Source organism: Pezoporus occidentalis, unplaced genomic scaffold (genome assembly GCF_034315485.1).
Source record: "Pezoporus occidentalis ecotype Australia unplaced genomic scaffold, CSIRO_AGI_Poc_V1 ctg98, whole genome shotgun sequence".
Classification (NCBI taxonomy): domain Eukaryota; kingdom Metazoa; phylum Chordata; class Aves; order Psittaciformes; family Psittacidae; genus Pezoporus; species Pezoporus occidentalis.
The window spans coordinates 1,822,907-1,835,644 of record NW_026916347.1 but is presented as its reverse complement, the minus strand read 5'-3'; the positions used below and the strand labels follow the sequence as shown (position 1 = coordinate 1,835,644).

The following is a 12,738-nucleotide window of genomic DNA, read 5'->3' as shown; positions in this document are numbered from 1 at the left end:
CACCCAGCTCAAAGAATACACAAGGCTAAATCAGTCGTGATGTGAGTGGTCTAATGGCAGCTGTTATTTGGAAACTAATGCTGGCAAGGTTAGACTACCTCTACTCTACAATGAAATGCGGCCCAGAAATCAGAATAATCATTGAAAGGCTATAAAGACGTGTTCCTAACTTGGCTCTGACAGAGTAATGACAATGAGGAGTGCTAAATACCATTGCTGATTTGTTCCTGTAATGAGGTCTTTACCTCCTGCCATGCAGATCCACATCAGGACTATCCCAGTCAGAAATGCACATCAATTTGAATGGAAAGCAAAGGAGTTATGACTACCTGTCTACCCATTCAACTCAGAACACAATCAATGGTGAGTATAATAATCATAGAGACAGTACCCTTCCATGTTATTGTTTTAATAGCAGGAGACCGAAATATATTTTACTTACAGATTAAAGAATATCCTTTTGCACTTCTAGTCCTGGCAATTAACCTAGATTTTAGCAAGACAAGCTCTTTTCTTCCCTTTCACACCTGCTTTCCATCAGGATTAGTGGTAGGGGACTTAATGATATAATTACTCTATCAATGGTGCCTAACGCTCTTCAGAAACATGGTTCAGTATCCCCAGGACTCTCGCATGAGTCAATACCCCAATGCTCAGAGGTCATCATTTGATTTGCAATTAAGATCTACAACCCAATAAATAATGTATGAGATGACGTAGGCTCCAGGTCCTTCCTCTGTTCTTGCATTTGTATGACACAAACTAGAATAAGATCTGGACACCTAATTGTCTAACATTGGATGCACAAGTGAGGAGATGTATGAAATACAAAGCTATGATTATTTGTTTGGCCCATTTTAAAATTAGAACTGTATTTTGGACATGCTGTGGCAATTGCACAATATTAAGTAGTGTTAACACTAAAAAAGTCACCATCCTAATCAGTGCTGATTGGATTGCACTTACAGAGACAAAAGGGCCCTCAGGGACAAAGTCTAGAGTTTCCAAAGGAATCCATAGGAGATTTTGTCTCCAAATCACCCTCATGTTCAATGGGCACTACAAGCCTCTCTCTTTAGATGTCCTAATCTTAGAACTATTGCAGATAAATGCATAGTCTCCCAGGAAGGAGCATTATAGGAAGAATTTACACAGCTAGTGTACATATGCTTTTCTACAGAATACAAATTTTCAGACACTTGTTTGAGCTTCCTTCGAGTTACATTGTTTCAGAAGTGATGGTAATGTTGAAAAGGACAAAATATATTTTTCATTTTGAAGCCCCAGTTTTTCATACTATATGAATCTATTGTCTCCCTGCATTAATCTCCATTTATTCTAGCTGTTTTGTTTCTGCAGCACCTGGATCACCAGCCATCCAAAAGGAAGTTTTACTAAGTGGTTTAGAAAGGGAAATAATTTGTGTCAACCTAAAACGTGACCCTAAGAATGGATTTGGTAAGTAAGGAACACGAATGTTGCGTTTGTTACCGAGACTTTCAGATCCTGGTGCTAACACTGATAGTTGCTGACTCAACCTGGCCAAGACTGTAACCTTCTTCACCTCATTTATTCTTATAGAATAAAACTACCAGTCTTTGTGAAGGACTTAGAATTTCTGAGACTGAAAAGAACTAAGCACATAAATCAAGACCACATTTTTTTCAGAGGATTAACTAAGGCCACAGAGGTCAAGGGGACCAAGTGCTAAGAGTACAGTGAAAGGAAAAATGGTCTATTTTTGTATCTGAAATGCAAGCTCAGTGATTTTATTTATCTTAGACATTACACAGGGGGAGATCATGTTCTGCAAACCTTTTAAGTAATGCCTGTGGAAGTGCAAAATGTGTACACAAGCTTAACATTAATGTTTCCTGACTTTTGGATTCTTACTCAGACAACATTTTTTGTTATATAATACATTACTGCACTCTATCCTGTTCTTGTGGATAAGTTCAGAGGACCATCATGTTACACAGCTGACCATTAACAAAATTAAGCATTAAGTTTCTAAATGGTGCATGTCTGTGTGGAATATCCTCATCCCAAACACAACTATGCTACCAGAAAGAAGAATATATTCTGCAATAAGCAGAATATTCTGAACTAGGATAGTGAAACTGAACTCCTTGACAATAGATTTAATTTTCTTAGATATACTTTACATTTCCATTAGAAATTTACATGGCCCACCTGACAGGCCCTACACTACATGATGCAGAAAAATGTCTAATTTATTAAATGAGCTTTTATACCATTTTACTTCTGCAGGTGTTAAATACTAAGGTCCACATACAAGAGTTTATGACTCTTGTAAGAAAGTAGCTGGAATCTTTGAAAGTCCCATGGCGGGAAGGTATTCTTATTGAGAAATTATACTTACATACCAGTGAATTCACCAGCACACTTTAATTATAATATAATACAAATTCAAAGCTCTTCCAAATCAAGACCTTTTTTTACCTGTTTTACAAATGCCATGTAAATCAGAGTTCCCCATTCTCCAGACCATGTATAAAACTTAAGCCATTAGAGCAAGAGCTTTTTGTGCTTCTAAGGTTTATCTTTTCTAATAATGCCAATGTCTCTGCATTCTCATGCTATCTCATTTTTGCAGGTTTTGTAATTATTGGAGGAGAAAATGTAGGAAAATTAGACCTCGGTATCTTTATCGCTTCAATTATCCCTGGGGGACCTGCAGACAGAGCTGGAAATATCAAACCAGGTCATTGTCCTTAGTTTTTAATTAGAATTAAAATACTTTCGTGATTTAAAGTTAGCTATTCTGGATTTATGTCTCTGTTTAGATTTCCTCTGTCTTGGTTTTATCATTGTGGTTTTTTTCTTGTTTTTTTTGGCTTTTTTTAAGGAGGACGACTCATCTCTGTGAATAATACTAGTCTTGAGGGTGTTTCATTTAATACTGCAGTTAAAATCATACAGAATTCTCCTGATGAAGTGGAGCTCATCATCTCTCAACCCAAAGGTATAAAGGCAAATGCCTTTCCTGCCTACGGAATGCAAATAGTTAACTCAGGACGCTGGTACTTATTAGGTGCTGGGATGTAGTAGTACTTTCTTGCTGCTCAGTGCCTGTCATAATAACCATAGTTCAGCAGTGAAAACAGTCAGCTTCTAGTAGGTATCAAGTGATCTGTGTTCTACAGTCAGTGTGAAAAGATCTATTATTGGCTGCTTTGCTGAATACCAAGGGATTTTGTTCATTTCTTTCTCTCATAGAGAAACAGTCCTCTGCAATGATAAAGCAAACACATTCTCCACATTCATAATAGCAGAGCTCCACTTTAAAATGACCGACTCATTTTATAGATCTGATTTCACAACCACCTGGTGTAGGAAGTTATTTTGCCCTCCTGTGCTGAGGTATAATAGTATTTGCCTTCAAGTTTACTTACTGTTTGCATTCAGCAATGCTTTATTTTGATATGGCTTTACAGACATATGTGAAGAAGGACTAAATGAAGAAAAGAATCTATCAAGAGGAAACAGCACTAGTGGATCTGAGATCTCCTGTGCAGACAACAGGAGAAAAAAGATTCAGGATTGTCATACAGCCCTCCCCAAAGAACAGGACAGAAATGTAGATGAACTTGAGAAGGCCCTTTCCTGGAGTTTAGTACCAAATGTGGACTCTAGGATTCCAGTTCCTTCAGCTGATAGCCTGGATGTGGAGGTAACCGAGATTCTGATGCAGTTCAGTACTTTTATGCCCAGTATGTGTCTTAACAACATGCCAGCTTGTTGTTAAGCGTAGAAAGTAACCAAGAAATTAAAAACAAAAAATAAAGGAGAAAGAAAACCTTGGAAGATGTCGCTTGCTAAATTACATTGGAAATGTCAAGATGATAGACATGTCTAGAATATGTGAAAGAAAATAGGGAAACTGTTCCAGAAAATGTTATTAAAAATTCTCCTCCCTTTTCCAGTGAGGGTACAAAATTTCGATTGTCTCCTTGCATTTTCTTAAGTTTTCAACCTGACAGAGAACAGCAACAATTTGTGTCTAATTTTCCACTATTAGACAACCTCCCCATTACTCAGCATATGCACATTTAGATTATATTTTGAGAAACATTACTGTAAGCTTGAAATAGTGTCAGGGATATAAATGTTACTGCTCCAGGCTTACAGTGTCAGCAGGATCAAACCCTCCTGGAAACTCTCCTTTTTGTTCTTCCTTGCTCTCCTTTTTTATTGAGATGCTGCACTCTCATTACTGTTTATATTTTTGGGACAGGAAGCTGATTCTTCGCACTTACCATCTCCATCTGAAACTAACTCAAAGGAAATTTATACTGTGGAGCTTGTTAAAGAAGACGGAACTTTTGGAATCAGTGTGACTGCAAGTGTTATTGTTAGTCTTTCAGTGTGTCTGTCAAATGTTAATGACCAAGAAACACACAGAGAAGTGTATTTATGTAGAACAGAGATAGGAGATAGGCTGATTACAAAAGATGTTCTCATGGCACATTTCAAACCTAACTGCCCAATTGACTGACTGAGAAAGCATAAAGTACATGCTCTGCTCATACCCCAGTGGTTGCCTGCAGAAGCTGTGAAAGTGTGCCAGACTAAAGCACATGGCAGCACAAGCCCTTTTCAACCTTACTCAGTCTGAGAACAAGACCTGCCACTGAGTTTGGTCAGCAAGGGATATTGCCAGGGCTTCTAGAAAATGCAGCAATTCAAGAATTCTCCAAGTCATGACTGGTTTTGCTGCTCCCCTACAGCTCCTGGAACTCAAGGACTGTGTCTGTACAAGCAGGTTGTACAGGACTGTGGCATGGGATCTGTTTAATTGTTGACAGCCCTCAATAGGGCTTTGGCCTGTGCCTCAACAAGTAGAATAACAGAAGCCATCCCATGATGAAAGTTTAGCTTGTGGACTCAGGCATGGCATCATGCTTCTTACTCTGGAGGCCAGAGAAAGGGCCATGGCCAATTTTATTTCCTAATATAAGGAAATACAGTTGACTGTATATTCAGAGGACCAGAGAAGGCAGCAATGAAAACCATCTGGCACATTTGAATAATGTTTCCTTGTCCTGGCTATTGAAGTTGAGTTTACCCCTCCAGGCTGAGATGTCTTTACAGTCTTTGTTGAAACGGAGTTGGAAGCAACAGCCATTTCATTACCTGCAGGAGAAATTGAGGGCTGCTTTTTCATCTAAATTTTGCCAGGGCGTGCAGATGGGCAGAACATGATTCTTGGATTAATCTGGTATTCCTCTGAGCTGGCAGTTCGCACATGGCTGCACAAGTTCAGGTCCATGCTTTGTGTATTGGCTGAAACATTAGTAATAACTGCATGGATATTGCATAGTGTGGAATCTGGGATAGTGACTGACTGAAAGATGCAACATCTTCTTTATGTCAGCACAGGGAAAAAATTAAGAACATTTAGTAAATGTTTTTATATAGCCAAGTGGAAATGCATTGCATTTTCCTGAGAAAAAAACAGAATTACTGCTTAGGAAAGTATATTACAACTAGATGGGACTTTGGAGTAACGTACTCTTCTCCTTTTTTTTTCCTATATTTATATAAAATGTAATTCCTGAAGCAGTTGTTTTGCAATGCATGTAAAAATGGCTTTGATTTTGTCATGTAAAGACTCTAATCTGTAGGTGTATGTTTTGCAGGGTGGAATTAACACTAGCGTACGCCACGGTGGGATATATGTGAAGTCAATTATTCCCATGGGACCAGCTGATAAAGATGGACAAATAAAGATAGGTAACATGTCTGTCAAGAAAACTCTGGGCTGCAGAAGTCAATGTTAGCGAGGAATGCTTGCCATAGGGACAATGAAACCCATCTGGGATCGGAGATCATACTACTGTGAAACGTAATATGTAGTCCATTATTCGTCAGGCAGTCACAGTACTACCTATAGACATCCCATGGAAAAAACAGGAGCCTCATACCAACATTGTACAGTTACTCTGCGTAGCTGCACATCAGGCTAGTGACTTTAACATCTACTTTCAGAAGCTGCTATGATAACCAGATACTATCACTGCATTTTACTTACAGAATATGCTGGTATGTTTTAAGTGCTAGGTATAGAACGCTGTACAACAAGCAGTATTGCTTTCATACAAAGTAGCATAGTTTGACACTTGTAAGCATGAAGGTCTGTTGCATCATGGGTAGCCTCAAGGTTTACACCCACTGAACTTAGACATCAAAGCAACTTGAACCCTTTTTTGTTTGCTTCTTTGTTTTGTTTTGCCTCAGGTGATCGTCTCCTGGAAGTGGACGGCATCAGCCTCTGTGGCATCACTCACAAACAGGCTGTGGAACACCTGAAGAAGTCTGGCCAGGTTTGTACAACAGCAAAGCTCAGTAAGATACCCAGGAGACTAAACTGCATTTAATATGAAGCACAGTAGCAAAGCTGGACGAGGAGAAACTGCACCCCTCCCCCATCCAACTCTATTATAAAAGCAAAAGTAAAAAGAAAAGACTTAGGGCTCACTGTGTACTGTGTAACTGGAACCTGTTCATCATTCTTTTAGATTGCCAAGCTGGTTCTAGAACGGGGAAACTACCAATCGGCAGAGCCATGCCTGACTGTTAATGACAGAAAGGAGGACCAATGCGCAGTTGTTTCTGTAGCGACATCCTTCACAGATGATATCAAGGACTACTGCTTTTTGACAGATGGTGAGTGATTAAAAAAAAAAAAAAAGATCTCAGGGTGACTTTTAAAGTGTGCAAGAAAGGAATAAATGAAAATAATCCTGTGAAATTTCTGTGGATTGGAAGGAAAACTGCATGTTGAATAAACATATAATGTGCAATATTAATGACATTATAAAAAAATCAATCCCAAACAAAATATTTCTGATGTACTTAGAGTTATAGTTGTTAGATATAACTGAATTTATCTTAGTCATAAATACTGTACTGTCATGAGCTGGAGCTGGCAGGGGACATCCCTGTCTGTACTCTACAGCACCACTGGGCATGAAGCAGCTGTGTTGATGTTGCCAGGTTGATACACAAAGGGAGGACCGCCAGCACAACTGCTCATCCTATGTCAGTGATGAAGCCAGGGTGAACTGCTGCCCCAGGAACAGGACTGGAGAGTGCCAGCACTATTTCTTAAAAGCAGAAGATTCAGAGATCACTCTCACTGAATTTAGCCAACAAATAAATGCTGTTTCTTTTACTGTAAGGCTGCCTCCTAAACACCATGCTTTCTCGTGGGGCACACTTCTCTACATTGTCCCTAGCAGAATGGGGTTCAGCTGCAAATACTGTATTTGGAAAAAGTCTGGTCTCTTGTTCTTGTCTGGGAAGAGCAGTAAATTTTATTCTAGGTTATGCTGGTTACTGCAGGACCCAAATTAACATCAGGTATCAACACAGTAGTAAGATATACTCAACACTTACAGAAAGAATGTCAGAAAAGAATAGCATTTGAACCTTACTGTTGGCACAAAAGACTTCTTCCTTTATGAGCTTGTAGCAGATGGCATAAAGTCTGTGAAGACATGGTGAAACAGAATCCAGTTATCCACATTCTACACGTGCTATTTCAAGGGCTCACATAAGTTAAAGCAATACCAAACCCTTCTTTTGCCATTATTACCAGTAGATATACTTCTGCAGGACACAAGGGAAAGGACTGCTGAGGGTATAATTTACATCAGCTGCATATGTGGGATTCTATGATTCTGTGTGTCACATCTCCCACTCTTTTTCTAATCCCCACTTTGAACAGATAATATATTTGAAGTCAAATTAACAAAGAATTTGGGAGGCCTCGGCTTTAGTGTTCTGCAAATGGAAGGAGATGGTTGCAAACACCTCGGAGGATCTATCATCAGGATCAAAAGACTGTTTCCAGGGCAGCCAGCTGAAGAGAATGGCGAAATTGAAGTCGGAGACATCATTTTAGCTGTGAATGGGAAGCCTATTCAAGGACTCCTGTATCAGGTACCAGGCAATACTATCACTGGAACTCCAGATAGGTAACATGATAATAAGGACAATGGGGTGAAAACTCCATTTGAACTTAATTCTTACCAGAGGGAGTCAGAATTAGCATATAGTTAATCTGATTTCTATGTAGGATTATTCTCTACAATTCTTAAGGAGAATACCCTCCCTAACAGAATTTCTTTGTTATTTAGTTTATAACTTTCTACTATTGATGCACAAAGTCTATTGTCAGATGCACACCAGTTGTTAATTAGTTGGACTCTTTATTGCTGTTCTGCATAGCTGGAACATTTTTTCCCCATGGTCATTTGTGTTTTGCAATGCCGTGCCCCAGATTCAGATCTCTACTGCATGAGCTAAGTCCAGTTCAACTTTCTTACCTAGAATAAGAAATTATTTCTATGAAGAAATTAAATGGTAAGAAAGGACTGCATGTGGATTTATTTTTTTCTTTGTAAACTGTTTGCCTTATGAAAAATGCCACTTTTGTATGTGAATATGCATATACCAATAGATGAAGTTGGTAACAAACAGAAACATTGAAATCATATAATTTGGAATGCATGTCACCTGTATCATTAAGTAGCTAGGGCAAAAGGCAAGGTGCTGTAAGTCCCAGACACCTGGAGAGCTGCTGTAATTGTACTCCATTTTGTTGTTTTTTTTTTCTTACCTGGAATTTGTCCCTTTCCAGCAGTGTCTTGCTTTCTGACATACAGCCTTTTTACTCAGTTTGCGCAGAGGGACAGACAGGGTGTTTTTGCCTAAAGCATCATTCCCCCCCTCCCCTCCTCCCATATTAAGTATTTTGTCTCTCACTTTAGCTAAAAACTGAATGCCACTGAAGAGATATTATGTCAAGGAGGGGCTTTGAGAAAGTCTCCCTTTTATTAATATGGCGGTCTGTAGAGGTGTGCTGATACAACTGACAGAAGATGTGTCACTGCCACATGCAATTTGAATGAATTTGCCTGAAAATCCTGTTTTCTTCAAGAAAAGAATTTAAACTTACGTGTTTATTGGTGGAACAAAAATATGTAAATAGAACTGACTTGACTTTAGATACACACTCACATAAAAACTACGGTCCACTTATATGACAATCATACAGTGGTGAATTTTGTCCCCCAGACACAACTGAGAGACACAAATACTAGAAACTGGGCATTCTCTATAAAAATTGTCTCCATCCCAGTTGGTAAATTGACATGTACAAAAGACTGTGTTCCATAAGAAAGATAATATTCCTTCCTCCTGCTTAGGATGTCTTGCACTTGTTGAGAGGAGCTCCTTCAGAAGTCATACTACTACTTTGCAGACCACCAAAAGGTGTTCTTCCAGAAATAGAGCAGAGTGCCATGGTAAGGCAAAGCTTCCATCAGTAAGCTTGTTTCTGTAAAGTTGGAAAAACAATACCTTTTCTATCAAGTTTTGAATAAGGCAACCTTCCATTTTCCTGAAGGCCCTTTATTCCATTTCTTTCCCTTCCCAGCTTCAACTAGAGCTCTAAAGTTCAACTGTTTCTTCCTTAGTAATCAAAATAATAGAAATCTGACAGATGTGAAACATGTTTATCCCAGTCCAACAACTTTTTAATTACAGTACTGTCACTGGAGTGAAACAGCACATACCCCAGCAGATATTCTAGTGATGCTTCTAAAAATGCTCTACTAAATCCTCAGCCAAAACCTACAGTATTCTCAACTGCAGCTATTACAACTTGTGGGCTTGAGGTAGCTGTATTACTCCCAAAAGTAAGAGGAAACTAAATAACTTTTCCCTTACAGGCTACCTCTTAGTAAACTTAAAAATATTATGGTTTCAACTGGTTATTCAGCTTCTTATTGATAGCAGAATTTGCGGGGGGGGCGGGGGGGGAGAAGTGGGGGAATTGTGGAGAGGAAGGGGGAGAAAAAACGCAAACATTAGAGGCAGCAGAGACTAAAACAATGCCATTAGCTGTGGTATCATTATTCCTTCTTCTTCAACACAACTCATAAACACATACACAAGTATTCTTATAATGAACATGCATTTGTATTACTGTAGCAGAATGGCCCATTTATGGCTCCTGTCCCTCCAGGATTTATAAGAGCTGTCCATAGGCAGACAGAAATTACAGCCAGGACCATCTCCAGATAGCAAACTGGCTCCTGTTGCTCTCCTGCTGTGTGCTCTTGACTGTTTTCTACAGTCAATCACACACCAGTCAAATCTGGAAGCTACTTCTACACAATGAAGAAAATATAGACACAAATTGAGACATGATATGAAAAGAAATTAAAAAGGGCCACCTCTAGCAAAAAAAAAAAAAAATACTGCGGAAAGTGGAATTGTGTAGTAGTGTCCTGGCAGGAACTCCTGCAGAATATGGAAGAAAAGCATAAAGACTGAACACTTATTTAGTAAAAGTACCTCCCCTCTTATTTTTTCCCCTCCCCGCTACCATTTCATATATTCACATTCACATGCTTATTGATGCTGCTTCTTCAAGTTATTTTGTTCTTAAAGAAGATGGGAGATAAAATGTAGTTACACTAACCTTTCTGTTACTTTGGTAGACTCCAGCACCATCTCCAGTTAAGGAGTTCGTGGCAGAAACACCAGGCAGTACAGAGTTAGGAAATAGTATGGATCAGTCAACCAGTGATGGAGGTAGCACCTCTCCAGACCTCGAAGACTGCCTGGATTCTCCAGTGGCAGCAGATTTCAGTGAGCCTCCTGAGGAAGACAGTTCAACTTACGAAGAGCAAGAAGCTGAACTTCCAGAGAAGCCCATACAGAAACTTATGACTTCCAGGGAACATTTCTATAAGCATCTTTGGCAGTTTGATCAAGAAGCTGCCAGTTCTGAAGTCTTTCACTTCCTCGAGGAAGAAATGAAGGAGAACTGCTACTCACCATGTGAATTTGGACGGGCCAAAAGGTAGGGAATGCTGAAATTTGCTCTGCAGCCTTTCCTTTGGCTCTTTCAATTTTGCGAGTGAATTGCTTGGATTTAAGTACAGAACTATGTGCTTGTAATCACTGTTGATTACTGAAGATTTTGCTTTACCATCTTATTCTGATTATCCTAACCTGCTGTCTCTATTTACTCTCATCTATAAGATTTTTGAGTAAGTCTGCATTTCAAGATATTTGTATGAGTGCTGCACTACTGTAATAATTGATGCTGTTCAGGAGAAGCTGGCTGCAGCTGGAAATCAGTGGAAAGACTCTTGTTGGCTTAAATGGGAACCAAAGACTTTCTCATTTATTATATGATCTCTTAATTTCATTTTTCTCAGAGTTGACTTAAATAGGCACCAAAAAATTCTTTCTTATTGTATGATCTTTTAATTCCAAAATATTTCAGAGAAAATAAAACAAACTTGAAAGACAAACTACTTTCAGGTCTTTGAAAGCCAGTAGAATGGTAGAAGCTCTCAGCCAGAGGAGTTACACAATAAGATGTGGTGCAAACAGACTCAGCCTCCTTTAACATCCTTTTCAATATGCCAGACGCTGGCACACAAAACATGATCTGTTCCATTTTAATCATCCTTCCCAGTGCAAAGAATATAAATGATCAGAACAGAAATGATTGATGGAAAGACAAGTTAAAGGTCTTCTAGAAGCCTTTAACTTACAGCTTTAGTAATTTTATCTAGAAACTAATTTCTGTTTTTCCACCCCGTTGCTTGAAATCTTTTCGTTACTCTTGACATTCATCAAGCGCAGAACCAGACCGTCAGAGCTTCCAATCTCAAGAGTCACAGCCCAAGCTGACTTCAAAAGTCAAGTTGGGCCATCATGGAAATTTATACTTTGGAGAACCTTCACTTACGATTATGAGTGAAGCTCCTGCTTGCCTATATGGTTCCCTACTGCTTAGAGTAAAACCAACAGAAATATGTCTGTAGCAAACATCTTTGCCAAGAGATACAGTTCCAACAACACTATGTTTACTGTGGGAAAATATAAATTCCAACAAAAAAATTGGATTCTTCACAAGAAGGAAGTACTGAAATACAGCTTTTTAAAATTTGTTTGGTGCATTCTCAGTATCATTTAATTTCAGCTTTTGCATTTTCAAAAGGCAGGCAGGCAAGTTTAAGATGGCATGCATTTTAAAGAATATTTTAATATAATCTGAGTTTAAACTTCTATCTAGACACATACAAAAAACCCCTCAAAAAGAAATAGGCATTAATGAAGGAATTCCTTTTGATTAATGAGGAAATTTCTTTCCTTCAGATTTCTCAAAACTGCTCATGCAAATGTAGATATCTTCTGATATGAATTTTGAAGATCCCTGGTTCAGGGTATCGTATGGAAAATTCCTTTTATTCTTCTTTTTATCGCTACCAATAAGGCTGCTTTGGAAAACCTTAGCCTGTACTTTTTCCCTGTGAAGTCCAGGTGTACAGTCACAAGTCTCCAAAAGGAAGTCAAAAGCAGTGAAGCTCATGTTTGGGCCTGCAGGACCAAAACTCATGTTATTTCCCACGGTGATGTGGAGATCGGCTCAAAGTTGTGCTATGATTAAGCCTGTGCTGGCTCATTGCCTTGAGCTCTTATAGCTCTGCCAAACACCTTCATACACTCCGAGGGTCAGCCAGCACTCCACTAGCATGTGACAGCTTCTATGACACCCACACTGACCAATGTCTATTGAACTTATACTTTTCTTTCCTGTCTCCAAAAGAAAGGAGCAGAGTGCCTTTGCTGTTACCCTTAAACAGTTCTTTCAATTGCCCCAGTCTTCTTTGTGCTGTAAGTATC

The 12,738-nt window shown here is 39.0% G+C and overlaps 2 protein-coding genes across 5 annotated transcripts in view; one reads left to right on the top strand and one right to left on the bottom strand.

The window, feature by feature from the left end:
- The window catches only part of MAPK8 (mitogen-activated protein kinase 8), a 192,600-nt gene that overhangs the window by 104,183 nt on the left and 75,679 nt on the right, over positions 1–12,738 (bottom strand). The window lies entirely within an intron of this gene.
- The window catches only part of FRMPD2 (FERM and PDZ domain containing 2), a 62,787-nt gene that overhangs the window by 20,741 nt on the left and 29,308 nt on the right, over positions 1–12,738 (top strand). For all 4 annotated transcript variants that reach the window (XM_062606864.1, XM_062606867.1, XM_062606866.1 and 1 more), the window contains exons 14-25: positions 260–363; positions 1,360–1,458; positions 2,618–2,725; positions 2,870–2,986; positions 3,459–3,694; positions 4,259–4,363; positions 5,664–5,757; positions 6,262–6,347; positions 6,543–6,690; positions 7,754–7,968; positions 9,237–9,335; positions 10,536–10,900. In XM_062606864.1, the coding sequence (XP_062462848.1) occupies positions 260–363; positions 1,360–1,458; positions 2,618–2,725; positions 2,870–2,986; positions 3,459–3,694; positions 4,259–4,363; positions 5,664–5,757; positions 6,262–6,347; positions 6,543–6,690; positions 7,754–7,968; positions 9,237–9,335; positions 10,536–10,900 (1,776 nt within the window). The remainder of the gene's footprint in view (positions 1–259; positions 364–1,359; positions 1,459–2,617; positions 2,726–2,869; positions 2,987–3,458; positions 3,695–4,258; positions 4,364–5,663; positions 5,758–6,261; positions 6,348–6,542; positions 6,691–7,753; positions 7,969–9,236; positions 9,336–10,535; positions 10,901–12,738) is intronic.